The 15,919-nt window shown below is 55.9% G+C and overlaps 1 protein-coding gene across 6 annotated transcripts in view; it reads left to right on the top strand.

Moving 5' to 3' along the window:
• The first annotated feature begins 501 nt into the window (after positions 1–501).
• Positions 502–15,919, top strand: part of CYTH3 (cytohesin 3) — a 47,236-nt gene continuing 31,818 nt past the window's right edge. For 3 of the 6 annotated variants that reach the window (XM_045821803.1, XM_045821806.1, XM_045821813.1), the window contains exon 1: positions 5,146–5,215. In XM_045821803.1, coding sequence (XP_045677759.1) covers positions 5,152–5,215 — 64 coding nt within the window. In that variant the 5' untranslated portion in view covers positions 5,146–5,151. Of the gene's footprint in view, positions 937–5,136; positions 5,216–14,597; positions 14,614–15,919 lie in introns of those variants that run through there. The other 3 variants (XM_045821824.1, XM_045821796.1, XM_045821831.1) reach the window with 3 other exon arrangements.

Below are 15,919 nucleotides of genomic sequence, written 5' to 3' on the forward strand. Positions count from 1 at the left end.
GGGTGATATTCAATGCTTGGGAGGAGTTACTGGAAGCAGGCAGTGGAGTGAGAAAGGGGATTCACAGAAGACCTGGGGCACAGGGGCAGGCTGAGGCCTCCTGCCCAGGAGGCCTGCGCCAAGGACCCCGGCTGTGCCCACGGGAAATTGAATTCAGACCTCCTTCTGCATCATAAATCCAGGGCAGCTGGCAGCTCCCCAAGGGAGCCTGGATCGAAACCGCGAGGGCACCCGAGGCCGCGCTGGCCAAGGCCTTGCAGAGCCCGCAGAGGGTGGGCCCCAGGTGTGCCGGATTGGGACCTCGCGATGACGTTCGTCTCTGAGCCTTGCACTTTGCCAGTTTTAAAGTGCACGCCTCGCCAGGGAGGGAGCGCCTCCATTACGCATCAGGAAGCCGAAAGGCTGCAAGCACTCTGACATTTCTCGGAGCCGAACGGGAAGGCCTGAGTCTGCAAGACGCGCGTGTCTTGCTCTTTTCCCTGAGTGCACGTGCGGGGAGGAGCCCTCGCCGCCGGGCTGGGGGGAGTGGGCACCCCCGCGTGCCGACCCCTCGCTGTCGCCAGGCTGCTCCAAGCAGGCGCCCGGGCAGGCGTCCACGTGCGTTCTGCACTCGAGGGTCGCGTCTCAGCCCCGCAGGGTCCCGGCCGACCGCCGGGCCAGGGCGTGGCCGCGCGGCATCGAGCCCCGCCCACCGCGCCCCGGGGGCGGGGCCAGCGCGTCACGTGACGGCGGCGGAGAGCGCAAGCGCCCCGCCCGGCGGGAGGAGGCCCGGGCCGCGACCCGGCCCCGCGCGCGCTGCTGGAGCCGCCCGGCCGCCAGCGCTTCCTGCACCCGCAGCGCCCCTCGCCCGCGGCCCCTCGCCCGCCGGCCCCGGGCTCGCCGGCAGCGGGAGCGGCCTCAAGATGGACGAAGACGGCGGCGGCGAGGGCGGCGGCGGTGAGTGTCGGAGGTGTGGCTGGCCGGGCTGGCGGCCTGGGGCGGGGCGCGCGGGCGCGCGGGGCGGGAGCGAGGGTCGGGGGTCCCGGTGCGCCCGAGGAGCCGGGGTCCGGGCAGCTCCGGTGCCGGCTGGCGACCGCCGAGACCCGCGGGGCCCTGGGACCGAGGCCGGGGTCCGAGGGCCCGGGGGAGGGGCGGGCGGGGTTGTTGCCGAGCCGGCTGGGGCCACCCCGGGTCTCGGGCCGGGGTCGGGGGTCCCTCTCCTGGAGCGGGGCACCTCGGGGGCGACCGTCCCCGCCTCCAGTCCCCCAGCGCGTCCACGCCCTCCAGAGCCCAACCGCTGGAGCACCCTCGGCGCCTTTCTCGGGTGGTGGGACGTGGGGGAGCCCGCGGCGGATGGGAGGGGAAAGTTTTGGGTTGGGGATCCTCGGGGTCCAGCAGGGGCGGGTGCGGGGGGAGGGTTGGCAGTCGTGCGCGTCTCCTTGGCGCTGGGTCCGAAGTGGTCGGTGAGGTCTCTCCAGTGAGGAGGGCGCAGCTTGAGCGCACGCATTTTATGAAACAGAAAACGTGACCGATTTAGCGAAAAATAAGTCAAGAGCTGCCCGCCCGGAGCGGAGACCCCAGGACCGGCTGCCTGTCCGACGCCCAGCGCCCTGTCGCGGGCAGCGTCGCGTTTGTTGGCAGTTCTTCAGTGGAATGCCCACTTCTGCTGGGTTAGGCTGCGAGTTGCGCCTTTAAGCCGAAGAACGTGCCAGGGTACGGAGTGAGGTCGTGCGTTTGGGAAGCAGAAGGGTTACCCCCCACCCCCAATTTTACAGGCAGACCCGAAGTTCAAGATCCCTCTGCTTTGGCTAAAGACCTTTTTTGCTGACCGACCGAATCGTCAGAACGCTTTGGAACAAGGGAGCGTTTTGGGAAAAGTCTTTAATTACAGGCTGCGGGCGCACCCGTCCGCCTGTGCGTATCAGCAGCCTGGAAAGGCTTCCGGATGGAGTGGTTCCTCCGGGCGCCTTGGAGACCCGGAGCGCGGCGCAGGTGGGGCTGTGCGCGCCGGTCGGCGGCGGCCACGCGGCCCCGAGGCCGGGCGGTGGGCAGCAGCCGCGACGTTTGGCGAGGAGCTCGTTTGTGACAGTGAGAGCTGGCGCTCGCACGGCGGCACCGAGTGGGCGTGTTGTTTGTGCAAGAAAGTGCGGTGGCGAGGAGCCCAAGGTGGCGAACCCTCCCACGGCCGGGCGGCCTGTCCGCGGCCGTGGTGGGTTCCGTCACTGCCGGGCTCCCTGCCTCCCCGCGACCTGGGGCGCAGAGCAGACGGGGCCGAGCCCACGGTGATACAGGGCCCGGCAGAAGTAACGCCCGCGGGAGTGCGGTCGCTAGGGTCAGCATCCGGGTGTGATGATCTAGTTTTAATGTGAACATTCGACCTGAAATGCCATAGGGAGTGCTTGACTGTAATATTCTTATGTTACAGAGTCACATGCTTACGATTTTGTAATAAAAGATTTTGTAACAAACAAGGGGCGTTATTTGTGCTGGGCTCTGTATTTACGCGTTTTAGACCTTTGAGTCAAAGTAGCCAGCTGGCTTGCAATGTTATTTTTTTTTTGGCGGGGGGGATATGTTATGAATGACTTTTAGTTCCGTTTATGCCTTTTTTTCGGTGATGGCTGACAAACTATTTTTTTTATTTTTCAATAACAGTTGGCATTCAGCATTTTATTAGTTTCAGGTGCACGACATCGTGGTTAGGCAATTACATCATTTACAAAGGGATCCCCTGATAGTTGGGGCCCCCACCTGGCGCCATGCACGGTTCTTGCAATAATATAGACGCTCCACCAGCTGTTTTGTTTGGGGGGTGTTTCTGACCCCGAGTAAAGAAATGTAGAAGGCTGGAAGGTAAAAGTAGGCTTAAAGATTAAGGAAGCCGGTGTGGCCCAGCAGTTTATAGGTCTTGAATACTATAACAAAAGGTGGTATTAAGTATCCAAAGTCTTCAGGCTTTTTTTGGGCAGTTCATATCTCTTCTGGGAATACCGTCTTGAAATTTGAAAAGAGATTCCATGCGTGAAGCTGTGCATTACCCTATAATAGCAGAAAATTGGAAACAGCAGTGCCTGATGGGGGACCGGGGAGGTAAATCATGGGGAGGTTATTGGAATGCATTGTTTTCCAGACATTAAAAACGAGCTGTTTTATACATCATGGTCTAAACAGTGTCCAAACTGGTGACACTGTGTTTCATTTTCTTTGGTTTTGTGTGTTCCCTAAGTTTCTGGAGTGATGTGTGTTACTTTCAAATTTGAACAAGAACAACAAAAAAACCTCGTAAAACATTTACCCTGCAGTAGGAAAAAGGTACGGTTATTTTAATGTGTGATTTAATTCACCTCACTGGACAGTCAATAATGAACGGATTTATTGATTGCCTGCTAAGAAACCCGGCAGCAGGGTAGGTGCGGGAAAGCCATGTTTAACCTTTATTGACTGGGTTTATTAAGATCTTTCTTCCTTGCATTATGGAAGACACTTAAAAATATGTTCAGCAACCTTAGAATAAGAATATTCTTGAATAAGTAAAAATCTTAGGGTTTTGAAATGCCACCATGTAGTGATTATCATATAAGTTTGGTGTGCTTGTATTTCACTCGTAATTACTGGAGGTTTTGAAGTCTGCATACCTCTTTACGTTTCTTCAGTTATTGCTACCATTCGTATTTCAAAATAAACTGCTTTGCCTAAAAATTCATGTTTTTAAAAATAAAGTTCAGCCCTTGGAAACACAATGAAGTCATTGGCCAGCCGGTTGAGGGGTATGTTTCGGAGGGTGGCACCACACTCTCCTTGGGGAAGTCGGTTTCGGCTTGTTTACAAGATCGGAAAGACAGTCTACTCAAAGGGTCGGGGACAGGCGTCAGAGATCATTTAGAAGCTCTTTTTGCTAACGTGTCAGTTGCGGTTAAGAAGACTTAAAAACGATTTCTCCTTGCCGTTTTTTACAATTTAATATTCATCTAGGGTATTGTTATTCTTTCAATGCAAGATAAGGCAGGAGGGGAGGGCGTCGGGAATGGCTGGGAGGCGGTGCTGAGGAGGAAGTGGGGGGGGGATGAGATTACAAGAGCACATTGTTACTTACAATGTGTGCGCGGAGGCTCGCAGGCCGTTAAGGTATGGTTCATTCCTCCGGGGCTTTGTTGCCATTCGGTTTCTGTAAATCAGTCCTTGAGGTGTGTGTCTGCTTGGCAGGTGACTGGCCAGTTTGGCTCTCCGCCACCGTGTGAGGGCTGCGTGTGGGAATCTGCCTGGTCGATGTTCCTGGACCCATGGGCCGTCGGGGGCACGTGAAGGGAGTAACTTCGCTGGGTTTCCTCCCCTCGTGTCTCCCCGCCTCCCCGCTTCCCCGCCTCCCCAACCCAGGAGATGGAGACGAGGATTCAGTCTGTGTTTCCCGTGAAAGGATGCTCCGCCTCACTCCAGAAAATAAATACAAATTACTGCAAGGTGGGGATCCCGGGTTTCACCTGCCAGGCAGGTAATAACCCCCACGTTGGAAACCATCTGTTGGTGATGAGAGTGTAAATGAGTCACAACTCTTAAAGAGGCAGCGCCAGCTTGTGTCCTTGTTGGCTCAGATCCACGGCTTGCCCTTCCCCTTCCCCTGCGGAGGGACGCACCCAGCAGGCCCTCCGGTCCGCCGGCGTGGGGTGGATTTGGCCAGTGGGACCCTCCACGGGAGACTGGGTGGCAGGGGGAAGGGGAGGAGCCAGGGGCTCTGTCCTCTCGGTCTGCCTCAGTGGCGCCGCTGGCTCTTCTTTTGGCTCCAGCTGGCCTGTGCCTGTTGACCCGGCCCCCGAGCTTTGGAAATAGCAGCTCCTCCCTTTGACCCTCCAGCTCGGGGGTGGCACCACCCCAGCTTGCCATTGCGTGGGTTGTCTTTACCACTTCCTGTTGGACTTCTCAGCGTTTCCATCACGCATGCAGCCAAGTCCTCGCTTGGAATTCCCTCTGCTCCAGCTCCTGAGAGGAGCTCTGTTTCTCTGGGTGGATCCCACATAAATACAGGGGCGCTGGGCAGCAGCTTTTAAGAGTCACAAGCGTATAAATCCTTTGACCCAGCAGTACCAGTTCTAGGAATTTAACCCACGAGGATATCTGTGCATGTGTGAGGTGCCGTGGGCACGAGATGATTCAGTGCTTTGTCTGTCACAGTGAGAAATGGAAAATACCCCGAACGCCCCTCAGCTGGGGACCCGGCAGACCGCTCTCGTCCGCCCAGGTGGTGAGTTCAGCTGCGAGGGTGTAGGGAGGGACCAGGAGGCCCTGTGTGCGCTGGTGTGTTTGGAAAGCTCTCCAGAATGTTGACCGAGTTACAGAAGCGAAGTGCAGGAACATGTGCGCTGTGTACCGCCGCTCCTCTGTAAAGGAAGTGCGTGCTGGTGCCTGCAGGCTCTCGGGGAGGCTGAACGGGGAAGTGCGGACGAGGGCGACCGTTGGCAGGGAGGCGGGACCGACCGGGCAGGTGGGGAGTGTGGCGCAGAGGACACTTACTGCCGTACGCCTGTATGTGTCCGTGTTGTCCGAAATGAAAGCAAGTCGAAGTCGGGCTTCACTTTCTTTGGCTTTGCTTTTTCCAAAAGGGGCAAACAGTTTCACAGGACAGTAGTGTGCTGGTAAGAAAGCACCCCTTCTGAGAGAACCTTTATCTATTAAAAATAACACCGTTGATCTAAAATGCAGAAAGGTGTAAAACACATCGCCTGGGCATGGGGAATGAATAACCACTGTTCTTTTGAGCGTTTAACAGGTGGCCTGGTAGGTGCTCTTGGAGTGTGCTTAGAGTGCATTCTTTTTTTTTTTAAAGATTTTATTTATTTACTTTTAGGGAGGGAAGAGAGAGAGAGAGAGAGAGAGATACCAGTGTGCGGTTGCTGGGAGCCGTGGCCTGCAACCCAGGCATGTGCCCTGACTGGGAATCGAACCTGCGGTGCTTTGGTTTGCAGCCCGCGCTCAATCCATTGAGCTACACCAGCCAGGGCAGAGTGCATTCTTTTCTAAGGTATTTATTTATTCAGCAAGGATGGATTGCATCCCTGCTGAATGCCAGGTCCCGTGCCTGGCACAAGGGTCAATTGAGAATAAGGCACGTGAATATCCTGTGTTTGGGGAGCTTATGTGTAGGTGGGAGCCAGAGAGGAGGAAACCAGGTATGTAAAGTAATGGTGAATCATGCAAAACCCACTGAAGGACATCTGTGGGCGGAGGGGGCGAGGGTGGGTGGGGCGTGGGGCAGGAGAAGGGTGAGCACTGCCAGGTGGCCAGGAAAGGCCCCTTGGAGGGCAGGTCTGTCCGATGCAGCCGAAAGGGGTGTGGTGGGCCGGGGGGGGAGGGACAGGCGCTGGGCTGGGAGGGGCGGAGTGTGTCCGGAGCCCTGAGGGCAGCTCTGTGTGGTCTGAGCGGAGAACGCAGGTGGGGAGGGAGGCCCGGGGCCGTATCCGGTGGTTCTAGTGAGTGAGGAGTTCATGTTTGGTTCTGAGTAAGGAAGGGTCTTCAACAGGGAAGTGACATTTGATTTACCATTCAATAATTTTAGCTAATATTTACATAATGCTCTCCAGTGTTGGGCTGTGTCCTGTGTGCTTTACATATTTTAAACTGTTTCCTCTTCCAAGTAGCCCTAGTGTGTACTTAATATTATCACTATTTACAGTTGCAAATGGGAAATGGAGGCATAGGGAAGCTAAGTAACTTGCTTCAAATTTTACAGATCGTAGGTGGTGGAGCCGAGGTTCGAACCCACGCATTTGGGATCCCGAGGCCATATTCTTAACCGCTGCACACCCTGCCTTTTTAAGAAGAGTGTTCGTGGCTCTACTGAGTGGAACAGGGCTGGGAGGAGGGGGAGGAGGGCACACGGGGACACCAACGAGGAAGTCACTGGGGGGTTCGGGTGAGAGTTACAGACCCTGCTGACTTCTTGGGACCCACGTAGGGCCTTGTTCTGGTCTGACCTCCGTGTTGGTTACACATTGTTACAAACTGTAACATTGTTACAAACTGTAAGGTGAACTCCTGCGGCGCTTCCTTTCGCAGCAGCCGTGGGAAAGTTTGTCTCCGGTGCGTCTCTGGGATCTTGATTCTGGGCTATCCGTCTGCTTTCGGTTTCCCTGGACACCGACAGGTTGCCCCCCCTTCCCGGGAGCAGCCTCAGCATTCTCAGTGGCTCTCGGAGCTGGGCTCCCGGGTGAGAAATGTGGCATTGTCCTAATGTGCATTGCTTTGCAAGTGATGAGGTGTGTTTTTGGAGACTCCAAGGGACCCAACAGCTCGGAGGTTAGAGGTGAAGGAGCTGTAGGAATCTAAGAGGACTTCGAAGTGTCTGGCCGTGTGGCCACGTGGGAGAGGCTCTGCTGGGTGTTTGGGAGGTGGGGCCGGGAGACAGTCATTCAGACGGCCCTTTTTGGTCAAACACGTCATTATTTTGCCCTCACTCTTGAAGGATATTTTTGCTGGGTATACAGTTGTAGATTGCCAAGTTCATTTCTTGCAGTGTGTGACCTGTCATTTCTTTGCTTTCTGGCCTCCGTTGCGTCCGTGGAGAGAGCAGCCCTGTGTCTCCTTGCTCTTTGAGGGTGTTGCGTCTGTGGCGGCTTTGAGGAGTTTTGTCTTGGCCTTTGGTTTTCAGTTGCATCACTGTGCTGTGTCCCGATGCGGTTTTTCTTTGAGTCTGTCCTGCTTGGGGATTGGTGGGGGTGGTTCTTCTTGGTGGTGCCGTGGCAGGACCTGATCTCACGTGAGGCTTGGAGCGTTCTTGGGCATTATCCGCATTGGTTACCTTGGCCGTGTTCCTCGTCTCGTCTCCTTCCTGGACTCGGCCTTTGTATCGCGTTCTGTGCGTCTCTGAGGCTCCCTCCCGCCCTCGTCTCTCCGTTCCTCACTCCGTGCGTTGCCCTCCGACCTATATTCCCGTGCGGAGACTCCTCCTCCGCCTCTGTCTAGTCTGCAATTAGATCTGCTGGTGGCGCTTTTCATTTCAGTTGTTGTCTTTTTCAGTTTTCTTGATTCTTTTTTTTTTTTTTTAAATCTCTTCTGAGGATATGCTTATCGACTTTAGAGAGAGGGAGGGAAACATCCATGTGGGAAAACTCGATGGGTTGCCTCTTGTACGTGTCCCAAAGGGAGACTGAACCCACAACCCAGGCATGTGCCCTGGCCGGAAGTCGAACCCACAACCCTTCCTTTGTGGGACGGCACTTCGGCCAACGGAGCCCCACTGGCCAGGGCGATTCCCTTTTTCTCAGATTCCAGCTTTCTGCTGGAATGCTTCATCTTGTCAACTAGCTCCTTACACTGACCACAGTTGCTGTAAAGTCTGCGTCTGGTATGCGCACACCCTGGGAGCGTATCCTGTTGCCCCTCACACCCCCGGTTTTCCGTCACTGGCTCTAGGTCGCTGTCAAGCTGCAACTCAGTCGCACGCACTGCGTGGGATCAGTCGTGGCGAGAATTCAAGACTCGGGCCGTCTCCCTCCAGAGAGGCTCTTGGCAGGCCGTTCGGGCAGGGAAACACCCCTTTGAGGTTGTGGGGGTTGGTTTACCCCTCTCCCAGGGTCTAGCTCTCCGGTGGTCCTAGCCGAAAGCCGGTGCGTTGCTGGGGCCTCTTGCACTTGGCAGCCCCTCAGCCCTGGATTTGTGTGTCCCCAGCCCCCTCGGGGGTTCTGCTGGAGGTCCTGCAGGCCTTCTCGGATTCTCGCCCACTGGTTTCTGCTTAGCTTCTTGACCTCCCAGCTTCTGCGGTGAACCGGCAAATGGGCCAGGGAGAAGAGTGGCTCCAATGACGGGGTGCGCTTCTCTGGGACCCCGGCCCCCTAAGTCCCCTCTGCCTCAGTGGCAGCTCTCTGGGGCCTCCCGACCCTCGTCGCTTCCGATTTGTTCAGCTTTTTAGGTCCTTCTTGGCAGGAGGACCGCCCCGTCCGCAACAGACGCGCCTGCTTTTCCTAGGAGCGGACTCACAGGAGCCGTTTCGGTATCGAAGGGGGGGCCGTGTGGGAGCGCTCGGCCCCGCGCAGCCAGGAGGAGGCCACTGCTGGCGTGTGCGGCCCCCGCCTGGAAGGCCGGTCTGGGGAGGGGACGCACGTTGGGAAGGCCGTAATTCCTGGGGACGGGGAGACGGGACGCCGAGGGGAGAGAGCTGAGAGCCAGGGGCGACACCCCAGGACGGAGGACAGTCCAGGGAGGGAGGCGGGGAAACGGCCACCAACCAGCCAGCCAGCCAGGGCGGCCTGGCCGTGTGCGTGGTCCCGCGGCCGAGCAGGGAGGAGGTGCGTTTGGAGGAGAGAGAGTGGCCGACTGTGTTGGAGGCCCTTGAGGGGTGGACGCAGCTGAGGACGGAGAGTGTCCCCTGGGTGTGGGGACTGCACAAGAGCCCAGGTCGGTGACAGGTAGAGAGTGAGCTGGGCTGGAGGGGCCTGAGGAGTGAGTGGGGGAGGGTGCTCCTGGCCGAACGAGACCCTGGGCCGTGGCCCCCCCCCCCGCCCCCCGGCAGTGTGTTGTGAGATTGGGGGGCCGAGGAAACAAGAGCGGTGGGGACTTGGGGGGAAGAGGAACTGGCCGTTTTTCAGTAAATCGTCTTTGCGCAGGACCAGCCCTTCACAGCAGGGGGGTCGGGATAGGAACACTGGTCGCACGCACACACTCCGTATAAACGACTCCAGGCCGGAGAGCTTAGTTCTAAGAAGTTATTGGCAGAGTCTTCAGGAAGCAGGTTTATCAATTTCTAATCCAGGACTATTGAAACTTTTGAAGAAAAGTGGAAAAAAAAAGTTTCATCCAAGTTTCCTAAAAGCTGCTTAAAATATGATAAATATTTTGGAGTTGGGGGGAAATAGTAAGTCATTTCAATGAGAGTGGAAAATTCATGAATCTGCATCCTGGTTTTTGAAGTTAAACTCATGTAAACCTCGTATAGGTGACATCGGTGCCCCAAGTGACAGAACGGAAGAGACATGAGATTCTGTAGGGCCTTACACGTTGGAGACGCTTCAGCTGGCATTTATAGTGTGTGTGTGTGTGTGTGTGTGTGTGTGTGTATCTTTCAGCATCATGTAAATATTAGCAAAGACCCACCTGAGTCAACTCAGTGGGCTGAGAAGATTTTGTCACTCCCTGTCACAGAGCAAATTGACTCTGTGCTGACTCCGTTTTCACTAAGTCACCAGGAGCCCTGTGCAAACAGGAGAAACTAAGTTCCTATCTGGACCCCTCGGCAGAGCTCTTTTTAACTCCTGTCCTCCTCCTCCTCTTGAAAAACTCATTCCTATAATTAATAGACCAAAACAGCGGGTTGCCACGGCGCTGGGCATTTGCATGATGATCGAGGAGTGTCTCCCAATATCGAGGTAATGAGCGATTTCGCTCCCCCAGTTTTCATCCAGATGTTTGGCAGCGTGCAGACGCAGCCGGGCTGCAGCGTTCAGATGCACTTCTTCATGGGAACATGGAACGTTCCCCGTTTGTTTTGGACGGCCGCGTTTCCTCTCTGTGCGGGCAGACGCACATGAAACACGTGCTCTTCCAGCGGAGCTTGCGGTCCCCCGAGAGTTCTCCGAAGAAGGAAACGGGCTGACCTATTTGGTTGCTATGAAGTGAAAACAGTCTTGTTTTCATTTTGCAGCGAACATCTGGGTTGCATTTATTATGTTACATTTTGGAGGTTCTCTAAAGCCAGAATTTGATAATGTGAGGGTGCGTGAAAGAAAGCAGGAACGACTTAGCTATTTCCTTAATTGAATTAAGTGCGAGGGCGGCTGATGGATGTTTTTTAATGTTATTTTTTTTTTTTGCTTTTGTATAAAATGTAACTTTTAAATAACAACCCTTGGTTTTAAACCATAAGTCAGACGTAGATATTGCGGGGGAGGGGACAGGGTCAAGCGGCCGGCTTCACCTCCTGGAGCCTGTGGCGGTCAGTGCGCCAGGCGGCCACTCTCACGGCTGCGCCGGACTCCGTGGGACACACACAGGTCCCCGACACAAACGGCCCTCCCGTCCTCCTTGTGGAGCGCCCTCGTTTGTGCGGGTGTCTGCCGATGGGGAAGGCGCCCTCACCCCCACGAGGAGGGCATCTGAATGGTGTAAACCAGGCGGGGTTTCCCCTTTTTTCTCACCGCCAGCTGCAGAAGTGGAGTGATGTGTAACCCCTCGTCTGGCTGGTGAGTGGCAAAGGGCAGTTTGCAGGGGTAGGTACTTCTTGGAAAGGTGACTTCTTCCTCAGAAAGATAAACAAGAGAGAAACGCTTCCTTTTTTTTTCATGACGGACTCCTGTCCGGCCTGGCTGCGTGGCCGGTTCGCCCCTCGGGTTTGTCCGGTTTCAAGCCTTCAGGCGGAGGACCGGCAGCTGGACCCTTGACCACGCGCTCCAGCTGCAGAGTGTCACCCACCCGGGAGCCTCCCTGTCTCCCCACTTCCTGTTGTCGGGGACAGTAAATACCTCCGTGTTTACTTGGCCTGGTGGAGGCTCACGTCTCGCCTGACACTGGCCGTGGCCTGACACTGGCTGTGGCCATGGCAGGCTTCCTTCTCATCCGCTCCCGGAGGGTCCCATCAAGGTCTAGTGCAAAGAGGAAACTTCTCTTCCCTTCCCCGCGACTTCCCCGCAGGGCCGGGCAAGCGTAGGGTGACAGTTCGCGTGGAAAACACGGGCAGGGCATGGTTAGGACAGCAGCTTTATTAACTCAGAAGGCGGCCCAGGGGCCCAGCGCACTCAGGCGCAGCCGGTCTCTGCAGCGGGCAAACGGCCGGCCTTGGTGGTTCCCACGCACTTGTGGTCTGTGAGAATCGGTAAACAAACCCGAGTTTCGGGGACCTGGGTGGGTCAGCCCCCGCTGCTTCCGCAGGGGCTGGGGTTCAGACCCGCTTTTGCCCATCCCTGTGCATCTGTCACTTTAAGAGCCGAGTTCGGTTCTGTTTCCTTTCCGAGTTAACGCAAGTACTGTCTAAAATGCCGCGGTTGAAAGGGGCTGACATTGACCTTTTAATATTCTGTTAGAAGACAGGACTTCCTCTCTGTTTTTAGCAGAGAGGGGGGAAAAAAAATGATCAAGGCCGTGGTTCCCCGCCCCCACCCCAGCTTCGGTAATTAGATTAAAATTTTTTGAACCGAGTCAGGAATGAATCCGCTTTTGTTTGTGCTGGAGCCTGGGAAAGCTGGGCGACGCGAGTGCCTTTCCGGCGAGCGGCCCGTTCACACGCCGAGGCCGCGTCCGTCTCCGCAGTGTGGGACCCGCCCTCCGCACTCCTGGGAGCTCGGGGTGGGTGTTCTCGGGGGGACCCGACGCCTTTCGTCGGCTTAGGTCAGAAGAGTCCACACCGTGGAGGAGGGTTCTAAGATGCTGCACTTTCTCAGGCCTCACTGAGGGTCTTCTGTGGGTCCCCCCAAGTCATGCTTCTGAAACCTCACTCTCCGGTTCAGGAGAGCGGGGAAGCTGAAGTCGGACGGTTACCACGGCGCTTTTGTTTTCACAAAAGCAGCTCAGACGCCCTCTCCCCTCCTTCCCGTGGTCGGGCTGGTCCTCACTCCAGACCTTGCTCAGGGGGGACCGTCTCCTTTTGGCGCCCCCTCCCGGCGGCAGCGGGCGGAGGGAGCGGGGTCCGAGGGCGCGTGCGTCCCACCCTCGCCCGGCACCCGCGCCCTGCGGCCTCGCCGCCCATGCCCAGCCGCTTGGCCGGACACGCGGAACATGACTAATGTTCTTAAAACCCGGAAAGAACAAAAACAGACATTTCCCCGGGGTGCTGCTGCTGCTGCTGCTGCTTAGACCTTGGGTTTTCGGAGTCAGCCTCCCTGGTTGATGCCTTCCTCGCCACCTCCGCCCTGGCCCCTCGGCCGGGTCCTTGGCCGAGTCTGCGGCCCCGCCTCCCGGACTGTCTGGCCCACTAGCGTCCAGCGTGTTCCCGTCAAAGACCAGTCTGTGCTGCTCGTGGAGATAATAAAGACTTTTCCAGAAGGTTCTGGCTCATGCTGTGTTAGACTTTTTATTTCCCTTTTCCATTTTATCGGTGAAGAGCTGAGGCAGTGTTTAAAAAAAAAAAAAAAGGCCTGCATTCTTGAGGGAAAAATCTACATCCTGGCCATTACGGCCACCCGGAGAGTGGGTGCAGGCCTGCCCGGGGTGCTGAGTCTGGGGCCCGCCCTCGGCCCACCGCCTGAGTCAGGGACGGGTTGCCAGCTGCCGACCGTCTCCCTTTGGAGGGAACATGTAGACGTTTGTTTTCTCATCTTTTGGCTTGGTTTTTAGCCATCAAGAAACAGTGAGGCCAGGCTGGCTGGCCCTAGACGGTGTGGCTCAGTGGTTGAGTGCTGGCCTGTGAACCAAAGGGTCGCCGGTTTGATTCCCAGTCAGGGCACAGGCCTGGGTTGTGGGCCAGGTCCCCAGTAGGAGGCGTGTGAGAGGCAGCTACACATTGATGTTTCTCTCCCTTCCTTCCTCTCTCTAAAAAAGAAATAAAATCTTAGAAACAAAACAAAACAAAACAGTGAGCCTGGAGACTGGGCATTTCAGGGACAGATTTGACTGGAGAGCCATTTCCTTACTTAAAGCTGTAACGTTACCGACAGTCGAGAGCCGTCCCACCTTCCCTGGTGCAGGAGATGAACAGGCCAAGCTTGGGGTGGTGACCCTAACCCGAGCATCTCCCCAAACACTCGATGGGGGAGCCTGCCTCTTAGTACAAGCTGTTAATTTTATGGGACTGTTCCAGCCTGTTTTATTGAAGCTCCTTTTTCCTGGTGTCTCTAGGCAAGCCCTCCCACCCTCCCTGCGGAGACTGACTGCCCCGTTCATTCACTCGCTGGGATCTGGACTCGGGTCCGCACAGCCGCGGTGGTCTGCCTCTCCCATGCGGGGCCATGGCTTCTCCGTGGTGCTGCTCGTCGGGACGGGCCACGCCAGTGACAGCCACGGAGCTGCTCCTTCCCGGTCTTCGTCCCGCGGGAGCGGAGAGGGCCCCAGACTCCCAGCGGTCTCTGGGAGGGAGGGTCTCAGAGGTTCTGCCTGTGTGCTGTGTGAGGTCGGCCACTGGAGGATAGTTCAGATGACCCCCCCTCCAGCCCTGGTCCAGGTCGCTCAGGCCGCTGTCCTGTCCACGGTCGGCTCTGGGCATTCAAGTCTCTCCTCTCTGCAGACTTACTTAACTTTGTTTAAACATCCGAACTGACGGTTACTTGTTGTTGACATATTTTTAAGTAAATACGTGCAGCTCTGGACACTTCCAGCCTTGAGTCACTGTGGGAGCTGCCGAGTTGCCTCGTATGTGATGTGGACGTTAAAAAACCCAAGTGAAATCGCCGAATGAGCAATTGACCAAAAACCCCAAACGACGAGTGGGCATGTAAAACCGCCACCGTCACGGGGAGCCCTGGGGGCGCATCCTTGCCCGGAGCAGAGCTCCTTGGAAGACCTGTTGCGTACTCGGGTTCAGGGAGAAGTGGTGGTCGGCGGTGTATCCTCCCCCCACCCAACTTCGTATTTGGAAAATGTTCACACCTACCGAAGAGTCGAAAGACTAGGATAGTGAACACACCTACATGTCTTTCACCTGAATTCATCACTGCTGACATTTTTGCCACCTTTGCTTTATCTCCAATACATACGATGATACCTTTTTGGGACCATTTAAAAGTAAGTTCTATACATCGTAACGGTTTATCTGTAAATACTGTATTTTGCCGTGTATAATGTGTGCTTTTTTTTTGCCCAAAGTTTTGAGAGAAAAATAAGGATGCGTGTTATACATGGGCAACCCTACAACACGGCCGCACCTTATACAGCGGAGCGCGTTATACACGGGGAAATACGGTACCTGACGTCCCTCCCCCGAGGACACTGCCCTCCTAACCGCAGCCGTGACCGCGCCTGAGGAGACGAACGGGGTTCGTGGTATCGGCTCACGCGTAGCCCACGCCCTGCCCTCCCCAGGGACTCCCAGAGCGCCTTCCACAGTCTGTTCTCGCGTCGCTGCCCTTGTATGTAGTGATGTCTTCTCAGTCTTAAAAAAAAAAAATTTTTTTTATGGTGACAGTGACTTTTTTTTTGGAGAGTCGTCCAGGCTAGTGGGCCAATATGGTTTGCATGCTAGAGTCCAGATTTCCATGTGAAAAACAGGAGAGAGAAGGGCTTTGTTTCTTTTAATGTCATTTTCAATTTCCGCACATAGGTTAAAATCACCTACTTGACTCTCAAGGTCAAAGTCACGCTCATTTTTCTTGTTGTTGGGTAAGGGCGGATTAGATCGGTCCCCGGAAGGAGTGGCTGAGCGGCTCGGGCGCCCCGGGGATGCGTGGGTGGGGGACCCTGGGACAGACGCGCTGGGAGGTCGGTCGGTTGGTCCTGCCCCATATGGAGGCGATTAGTTATCTGGCTTAACGCAGTGCGGGTGTCATTGTGATATTTGGCCCCGGCTTTGTCGAGAAATGGGCTTGAGAACTGGAAAACGTAGGAAGACCAACTGCATTTCCGTAAAACAAAAGAGATGCTTTTGCTGCCAGGTCATTGGATGAAGCACAAACCCTGAGTCTCTGGGGAGCGAGTCTGTTTTCTCCCCACACTCAGCGCCTTCCCGTCGGCCCCGAGCATTTCTGAGACATTTCTGAGCCGCAGCCCAGCCGAGTGGATACAGGATCCAGCTGTAACTTTTTTGTTGCTGCCAGTGTATCCGGTGGTGGTGGTTGCAGCAAACTCATTGTATGAAAATTCAACAGAGGAAAGGGCAGGGTGGGAAAAAAAAATGACACCCAAGAAAAGTATTCAAGAAACGGCGGCGGGATCTGGGAGCCTCCCTTTCAGGAGAGCCACGGAGGTCCCGCCCTGAAGTGCTCGCTTTGTTTGTGACTCGTCTCGTGGGCGTTTTGGTTTTTCCCTGTTAATCATACCGTGTGCACAACCGGGGAACCAGGGGACGTCCGTGAGGCTGATGCATTGTTTCCAG

Source organism: Phyllostomus hastatus, unplaced genomic scaffold (assembly GCF_019186645.2).
Source record: "Phyllostomus hastatus isolate PE091 unplaced genomic scaffold, TTU_PhHast_1.1 phas_contig_150, whole genome shotgun sequence".
Classification (NCBI taxonomy): domain Eukaryota; kingdom Metazoa; phylum Chordata; class Mammalia; order Chiroptera; family Phyllostomidae; genus Phyllostomus; species Phyllostomus hastatus.